This window comes from Saccopteryx bilineata, chromosome 3 (genome assembly GCF_036850765.1).
Source record: "Saccopteryx bilineata isolate mSacBil1 chromosome 3, mSacBil1_pri_phased_curated, whole genome shotgun sequence".
NCBI classification, from domain to species: Eukaryota; Metazoa; Chordata; class Mammalia; order Chiroptera; family Emballonuridae; genus Saccopteryx; species Saccopteryx bilineata.
The window spans coordinates 130,403,725-130,413,036 of record NC_089492.1 but is presented as its reverse complement, the minus strand read 5'-3'; the positions used below and the strand labels follow the sequence as shown (position 1 = coordinate 130,413,036).

General features: G+C 42.0%; 1 protein-coding gene across 5 annotated transcripts in view; it reads right to left on the bottom strand.

Annotated features, from left to right (window-relative positions):
• Positions 1-1,160: 1,160 nt before the first annotated feature.
• The window catches only part of STAMBP (STAM binding protein), a 35,133-nt gene continuing 26,981 nt past the window's right edge, over positions 1,161-9,312 (bottom strand). For all 5 annotated transcript variants that reach the window (XM_066267395.1, XM_066267398.1, XM_066267399.1 and 2 more), the window contains 3 exons: positions 4,057-4,169; positions 3,404-3,503; positions 1,161-2,031 (listed from right to left, as the gene is read on the bottom strand). In XM_066267395.1, the coding sequence (XP_066123492.1) occupies positions 1,975-2,031; positions 3,404-3,503; positions 4,057-4,169 (270 nt within the window). In that variant the 3' untranslated portion in view covers positions 1,161-1,974. The remainder of the gene's footprint in view (positions 2,032-3,403; positions 3,504-4,056; positions 4,170-9,312) is intronic.

Genomic DNA, 9,312 nt, shown 5'->3' with positions numbered 1-9,312 from the left:
GAACACAAAGGGATCTGGTAAAAGCCTACCGCAATCATCTAAGTAAGGGGAAGTTCTGAGAATGGACAGAGGGGTGAATGACATGGGAAGTGCAAGACCAGGCAATGGCAGGACTGTTGGGGTACGGTGGCACAGTCTAGGCTGCCTTGGGGCCACAGTAGGGAAAGAGGGACAGTGATAGGTGAGGCACTCTTCCTCATTTGGCTCCACATTCCTACCTACACTAAAACTGCTGAAGAATTTCCAGTACCTCAAAGGTTAAGAACCCAAGAGAGGAACAAGAATATAGAGATTTGGGAGACGTGGCTTTCAGGGGGAAAGCTCAAGGACCACTAACCTAAGTGATAAAGACTGAACATATTCAGGACATAAAATATTTAAACGAAGCAAACTTCATACATTTGCAGACTTTTCCCCACAGAATTCTGATATAAAACGAAGTCACTCCTGCTTGACCTGTGGTGGTGCAGCGGTTAGAGTTGACCTGGAATGCTGATGTCCCCGGTTTGAAACCCTTGCCTTGCCCAGTCAAGGCTTGTACGGGAAGCAACTACCAGTTGATGCTTCCTATTCCTCCCTCCACCCCCTCCCCCTCTCTCATGGCTCTATCTAAAACATGAATAAGTAAAAATCTTTTAAAAAAATCACTCTTCTATCCAAGCTATTTATTTACTCTTCTCTCTCCACTTGAGGGCCACAAACATTTCCATTCTTTCTAGGCCACCTCAGAACACAAGGCTCAGCTCACAGAAAGAAGAACATAGGATCAACTGCAGCTTTAAACACCTTCCTAAATGTTGCCTTAGTCAGAAAAGTAGTCAACGCAAAAAAATTAGTAGGGTGGGGTGGCATGGGAATGGAATAATTTATTTGGAGTGTAACCTGGCACTCCAAATAAAGGCTCTATTATCTTAATCTGAAAGCTTTTAGGGCATAAGGAGGAAGTGAATGGGATGACCTACTTGAGAGAGCACCAAAACGAAGAGATGACTTCACAGCCCTGGATGACAGCAACAGGAAGACAAAAAACACTGAACAATTAAAGGTGGACTAGGCGCACCTTCATGGCAGCACATCTCAAATTCCATATTCCCAACTCCTAACCCTTCCTGTCAGTCTGCTGGACAATGCTGGACCAAACACACACATACACACACAAAGAAGTTAACTCTTATTTTATTATAAAGGAAAAAATATCCTGAAATATTTGTTAACTAACAGTAATTTCTGACAAAATCATTCTTCAGGGTTTTCAAACCTCACCATTGATCAGACATAGTAATCTGTCCCTGGCCTTCATAATAAACTTCGTTAATATTGCCATAAACCACAGGAAAACCCAGAGATTTTCTGAATGGCTTAGAAATTTCTGCATAGATGCCCTTAATTAGGCCAAAGGTAAACAATAAACAAGTTGGCAGAGAAATTAGGAGAGCTGAAAGAAAAAATAAATATTAACAATTGGTGACTCTAGAACAAAGAGTACACGAGTGTTTATTATATCATTCTTTTTTTCCCCATTGACTTGAGAGAGGGGAAGGGGGGGGAAGGGAGCAAGAAAGAAGTATCAAGTCGTTGCTCCACTTAGTTGTTCTATTTAGTTGTGCACTTATTGGTTGCTTCTCGTATGTGCCCTGATGGTATCAAACCTGTGTCCTTGGCACGCTGGGACGACCCTCCATCCACTGAGTCACCCAGCCAGGGCCTCATTATACCATTCTTTCATGTTAACTTTTCAGTTACAGGCAGACCAAATAGTTGTGTTAGCATGACAATGCTATTTTCCAGACTTGCCTAAAAAATATATTCAATTCTTTCTTCTTAAGCCAGAAATAGAAAATCAGTTTTCCCCCAGGTGATACTCACTTTCTTTTCTGCCTAAAAAAGATTCCAGAGCTTTCTGGAAAGTTTAAATTAAGTAGCTACAGTACACTGATGTGGTTTTATAGTTCTTGACAGGTGTGAGTCAAACTCTCATCGAAGGTCTGTGATGGTCACTGGTCTGTCCACAACAGTCACGTGGCTGCAGATCTGTATTAGGGAAAAAGAAAGAAAGAAGTCCTGGAAAACTCTGAAGTCACTTTTTAAAACTCCTTACTTAAAGTGCTCATTTTGGCTAGTAGTTCCCAGTCTGGAAGCCAGACTGCTACTTAACGGCAGTTATAGTCAGGGGTCTGGGCATCATTACTTTCACCAATCCCTACCTGAACCCTGAGCCAATGTGGGCCTGTATAACCTCATTTATTTTTCTAATGTATCTATATTCTAGAATCATTCAAAAGGTATACATTTATCTAAAAGAATTGCTGAATTCACTGCAGTTTTCTGGGTCACTATGTCAACCCGATGATAGAGCACACCTGCGAGCACATGGGGAATGCTCCCTCTCGGCACACAAAAGGAGTCTTCATAACCGAAAACCTGGGCATGTGCGGGGGATTATGTGGCCTCTGTTTCAACATCCTGGCACCTAGACATTTGTATTTCCCAAGGCAGACTAACCTATTTTTGAACAGATCTGTCAGAAAGTTGTTTCTCACTCTCAGCTGAAAACTATCATTTCATGAGATCTTAGCTGTAGTTCTGGGAGTTGTAAGAAATAAACTCACTGTCATTTTATACAACAGCTCTTCCAACATTAAAGTCAATTCTCGGATTCTCCCTGGGTTTTCTCTTCTAAATACCCCCAGTTCCTTTTACGTGACAAGGTTCTGAATCTCCCATATTGGTCACTTTTCAGTGAATCCAAAAGAAATACTACTCTGTGGCCAGCATGGAGTGAAGCAACACTATCACATTAGATTTGAGGGGCATACTGAAACACACTGATCTTCTCAGCAACTGAAACTTTTTATACACAGAATACAACTTAGGCAGAAAACTTCCTAAGAATATCATAAAAATCCCTATTATCTAATTAAAATTCCATAATCAGATATATTTTACTTATTGTAAGTGGCTGTTTTCCTTGGGTTTCAAATCTCGTACTGAAGGGCAGGCTTATAAACTGATACTGATGAAGAAAAAAAACTAACAGTTAATAAAGCCAGCTTACTGCAGGCGGTACTTTCTGTATATTATTATTTCATGTAATCCTCTCGTTAATCCTACAAAGTAGGTTTATTATTATCACCATCCCAATTTACAAGTGAGAAAACTGAGGCCCAGAAGACTAAGTAGCCTGATCAAAGACACATGGTCCTTAAGTGGCAGAGCTAAGGTTCCAATCCATTCCTATGCCACACTACATGTACTTCCCATGTACATCCTTACTAGGAAGATTAGGAAAGATAGGATATAAGGCTAATCTTCTACATGGGTCAGAAAATACAATGCACCTCATCAGTTCTGACTGTCCTCCTGCTTGAGGCACAGCCCTGATTTCTTCTACACAGATACATACACAGAAAAGTGGTGGATCCTTGCTGTGTGGGTGAAATCCTTTCTGGCGACAGGAAGAAATCTCCTCTAGTCCATGGTCAGTTAGTTTAAAGAATCCGGTTCTGAAAAAAGAAAGAGCAGGCCTGGAATCAAGCAAAGGTGGCCCCCAGTCCCTGAAGCGTGTGCGCACGTGCACCCCCCCCCCCCACACACACACATCAGGGTAGAGTTCATTTTGAGACAGCTTTGAAAGTATGCTGGCTCATAGGTTACTTCTCTGGTGAATGAATCAGAGTTAGAGAATGACGCATCACAGTCACTACACTAGTTTTATTGGGAGAATTCACAGTAAATAGCAGGATTTAAAATTAAAGAAGTTAACATCTCTAATCTGATATCAATCTCTTAATAATTCCTACTGCTTCAAGTTAAACATTTCAAATTTCTTGTGTTCTTTTCTTAGAAAAGCACCTAAATTGTTACTTGGATTTCTTTTCAAGCAAGCATAACAGGTTTATCAGGATACAGGGCTTAAAAGGAAGCCTTTTAGAACAACCAATTAATACCACAATCTATATACTTTATAGAGAACAAGGTCTTAAGAATACAGACTTTCTTCTGAAGCTCTCCCCCACTGTGTTCTCGTAATGCCCCCAAACCAAGTCCTGCACTTACTCCTGGAACTTAGGGGAGCAAACAATGGCTATCGACTCTGGCAGCATCATCTGATAGGAGCAGTGAGTGTGTAGGTCGACGCTGGAGAGGAAGGCGGTCTGTGTGGGATGAGTCTGAGAAGAGAAAAGGAAGTCAGAGACCCCTCAGTGAGAACACACAGCTAACCCTGGCCCATGCAGGAAGGTCAGACAGTTCTCAACAGGAGACTGCCCACAATCTCCTTCTCAAGTACAAAACCATTTTGCAGCCATGAGGGGTATGCCTGAAGTTTGTAATAAGTAATAAACTTCCTTTCCAGCAGTGTAAATGAGTGTTGTTTAACATGAGAGTGTGAAGAGACTCATAATTTCTAACTGACCATCGGGACTTAATTAACTCCTCACAAGTTCTCTCTGCACAACGAAAGCCAACCTTTCTGGAATAGATGGTACAGCTGCCCCAAAATACTTCAACATGTAGAAGTCAAGGACTTAACAAACTAGTTAGGTGAATGGTTTTTCTTCCTGACAGAGGTATTAAAAGGTCTGGGGCTCTAAAGGCAAAAGTGGCAAAAAAGCTGTTCTGTGGCTAAAGCATACTATCCAAGGAGACAAGAGGCAGGGGCGACTGGGATTTCAATGGGTAGCTAAACAACACAAAGGACCCAGTCTTGTTTGGGAAAAGGACCAAGAAATTGAAATTTAAGGGTAATGAGTTAAAGTACCATCTAAATATGCATTCAGTTTATCTAATTTGTTTTTAATTACTTAATGTTTTATTAAGCACATTCTTTGTATACAAATGAACAACTATATAATGATGTATGTTCATCTTAGAGGGGGTGTGATTTTAGATAACAAGAATGGAAAACCCGGTATGACTCAAAAAGACCACCAGCCTTCACTGACAGAAAAACACAGAGAATAGCTAAGTACATCTGACCAGTTTCCAAACCTCCCACGTAATAAAATGAGGCTCCTGAGAGCTTGTCAAAAAAAAGCACAGGCTCCTGCTCCACCTCTGGAAATACCCATCTTGACAGAGAATTTTTCTTTTTCCAAAAAGCTCATTAAAAGCTTCTTAAGTTGCCTTATCAGCAACACACCACTGCATAGAAGCCTATGAGCGGATGACTGTGGAAGAGGTCTGCAGGACAGGAGCGTGTAAGCTGAATGCTGACAGGAAAGTTACAGGTCCTCATAGGGGAGGTAAGAATTCTGGTGACCACAAGGGAAAACAGTTTCTACTTGATAGTACCATCATCCTATAGCAGGGGTCCCCAAACTACGGCCCGCGGGCCACATGCGGCCCCCTGAGACCATTTATCCGGCCCGCCACACTTCTGGAAGGGGCACCTCTTTCATTGGTGGTCAGTGAGAGGAGTAAAGTACGGTGTTGCTCACGTACAGTACTACTTCTGGTGATGTGGGGCGTATGCGTCACGGCTCTGGAAGCGCGTCCTATCACTTGTTAGAGCTAGCAGTGATAAATATGGATCTGGACATTGACCATCTCATTAGCCAAAAGCAGGACCGTAGTTCCCATTGAAATACTGGTCAGTTTGTTGATTTAAATTTACTTGTTATTTATTTTAAATATTATATTTGTTCCCGTTTTGTTTTTTTACTTTAAAATAAGATATGTGCAGTGTGCATGGGGATTTGTTCATAGTTTTTTTTTTTTATAGTCCGGCCCTCCAACGGTCTGAGGGACAGTAAACTGGCCCCCTGTGTAAAAGTTTGGGGACCCCTGTCCTATAGACTTCTAAGGACAAATAACCTGTGTACCAACACATTTTATCCCACGGTTAGAGCCAGGAATTCTAACTGGAACAAATGAGGCCTACACAAGCCGATCCAGGCCTGTGAGCTAAAGCTGGGTTAGCTAGAAAGACAGTATAGAGACATATAGCAGGGGCTCCATAAATAATTGTTAAACTAAATAAAAAACTTGGCCTTGAGCCTCTACATCACTCTAACTACTATGCCTTTTCTTTTTCCTTCTCTTCACAATTGAGTTTCCTGAAAAAAGTTATGTCCACAGTGTCCACCATGCTGGAGACAGAGGAAGGCATTTTTATGGAGAGAAAACTACACCAAAGGAGCAGAAATGAGCAAGGGGAGTGAATGCTGAGGGAAGCCTGTAGAGCACTGCCAGAGAAGTCAGGCTGAGCCCAGGTGAAGGAGTGCCTCAGATACTGGGTTGGGGGTTGTATAATAGTTCATGATCAATACGTGACCATACAAAGCATCTGACTGGATAAGCGGCTTTGTAGCTGGCAAGGTGCAGAGGGAGGAACCAATCTTTTGCATTTTCCTCTTGCCACTCACTGTAAGAGCTAAGCACACCTACGGTCTGGCTTTGTTTATTTTTAATCCCAAGTTAGGAAAGAATGGGACAGAAATATCATGGGGTAAAAAGATGAAATGCTATCAATTTAGGCTCTAAGTTTGTTCTTACCTGGGCCCTCACTGATATTAGAAACCCTTTTATTCATTTGTGGTTCTTTTTGAAATCTAAACAGTAATTATTCCCAACTCTCCCCCATCTCCTCCAGTTCCTAAGCCTCATCTCCCTCCCATTGGGCAATGGGTCTAGACTCCAACCTTGTTGAAATCAAGACCACCTACAGTGAGTCCCTCAACCCCTCCAACAGAACCTCAAAAATATCTCTGTATCTTCCTCTCTGCCTTCAATTCTGCTTCAGAGGAATGAGTGCTTTCTCTCCAATATGAAGATATATATCCTATCATTATTTTTAATTTTATACTTTCCTATCTCCACATCACCTGTCTCTCCTGCCCTCTAAAATCTCCTCCACTGACTTAATGGTGTTAAAAACACATTCAGACAACTATGCACAAGAATGGAGAGCCCTGGCCAATTGGCTCAGTGATAGAGTGTTGGTTCCATGTGTGGAAGTCTTGGGTTCCATTCCCAACAAGGGCACACAGGAGACATGCCCATCTGCTTCTCCATCCATGCCCCTTTCCTCTCTATCTCTCTCTTCCCCTCCTTGCAGCCAAGGCTCCATAGGAGCAAAGTTGGCCTGGGCGCTGAGGATGGCTCCATGGCCTCGGCCTCAGGTGCTAGAATGGCTCCGGTTATAACCGAGCAACACTCCAGATGGGCAGAGCATCGCCCCCTAGTGGGCTTGCTGTGTGGATCCCGGTCGGGTACATGTGGGAGTCTGTCTCTCTGCCTCCTCGTTTCTCACTTCAGAAAAATATAAATAAATAAATAAACCTTAAAAATGGCGAGCAGCCTGACCAGGTAGTGTAGCAGTAGACAAAGTGTCAGACTGGGATGCTGAGGACCCAGGTTCAAAACTCCAAGGTCACCAGCTTGAGCACAAAGTCATTAGGCTTGCACATGGGATCACAGATATGATCCCATGGTCACTGGCTTGAGCCCAAAGGTCACTGGCCCAGCTGTAGCCCCCTGGTCAAGGCATATATGAGAAAGCAATCAATGAACAACTAAGGTGCCACAATGAAGAATTAGTGCTTCTCATTTCCCTCCCTTCCTGTCTGTCTTAACTTGTCTGTCTGTCTCAATTAAAAAAAAAGAATGTTGAGCAAAAGAAGCCAGACACAAAAGAATACATGCTACATAATTCTATTTATATAAAGTTCAAAACCAGGCAAAACAAAACATCACATTTAGGAATACATGTTTAGGTGGTAAAACTATAAAGCAAGCAAAGAATTTCCAGAAAAGTCAGGAGAGGGAGGAAGTATGACCAGGCAGGAGAATGGGGGAGGGAGCATACTTCTGGCAATGTTCTAGTTCTTGAACAATGTTCTAGTTCTTGTAGTTTGTGTACAAAATGTTTGTTAAATGATTCATAATTTAGTTTATGTACTTCCTTATGTATATTTCAAATATAAAGTTTAAAAAAAATAAAATCAAAACAAAACACATGCTGAAACCTTTCATAATAAACCATAAATCAAGCAAATCTTCTCTCAACCTGGATGCTACTTAAGCCCACCATCCCATCTCTTCCCTTTCCTCTAGAACTGAGCTCTTCAAAAAAATTAGTGTGAATATCACTATCACCACAACCTCAATCTTAATTACTTCTTAAACCCTTATAATGATGAGGTCCTCATCATTTTGGAGCTCTCTGCAACATGCAACATTGTTAATTAACATCCCGAAGTTTCTTCTTAAAACTTTCCTTCTCCTTTGAGTCTGTGCCTTGACAGTACCCTGACCTTTCTCTGACATCTTTGCTTCATTACTGCCTACTTCCTACATCCTGCCAGGCAGCCTGCTCCAAGGCTGCCAGTGAATCACTTCTTGCTCTCCTCTCCTCCAGTTCCTAGTCTCCCAAGGCCAGCTCCATGCAGAGAGCTTCCCAGATCTCTTTTGTGCCTTGGCCTTGCTCCTAAGTTCCAACCACACTTCCTCCTGCTTGATAACCAATTCCACCCATTTAATGTATCACCAGCACCTTCAGCTCAACATGTTCAGAACTGAACACCATTTATCCCACTTCTAAAGTAAGATCTCCTCCTGGAGCCCGTTTCTGCTTATAAGATGATCACTGCCACTCCCAGGAGTCAGGCCCCAAATCTCTTAAGTCATCATTGACTTTTACTCATCATCCTCTTACTCATCCCCCACATCCTCTGAAATCCTCCCTTCACCTCCTCCTACCCAAACACAATGCCATCATCTGGGCTGTCATTATTAGGTTTTATCACCACACTAATGCCTTAAATGATCTATCTCCCTGCGTCACTTATCTTAAAACTGCTTTTACTTTAACTTTTCTGAACTATGGCTTTGATCATGTCATTGTTCAACTCAAAATGTCAAGTCATTATATTTTACACATGAAACTAATATATATAATATTGCACATCAACTGTGCTAATAAAAAAAGAAATCATCACAAATACAGAAAAACAAAAAACTTTGAGTTCTCCACTTACTAAAAAAGGAGCGCTATTCTGTCTGTCTACCCAATATATCACATTAAAGCTTACCTGCTACCATTTTCTGATGTGAACCACAAACTCCAGCAAACTGGACATGCAGGGCTCCAGGAACACAGTCTGCCTGCTCTATGCTTTCCCTCCATAGGGAACTCTCCCTGGGCCCACCCTGTCAACATTCTAGTAAATCACGCCAAGCGTGACCCTTCCCTCCTCTGGATTCCACAGGGCTCTCTGTGCTTCTCTTGAGGCACTTAGCACATTCTGCTTCATGTGAAGAGTTATAACTTCTCAGTGTGTCTAACCTTCTTCATGAAACTAAAACTAGATT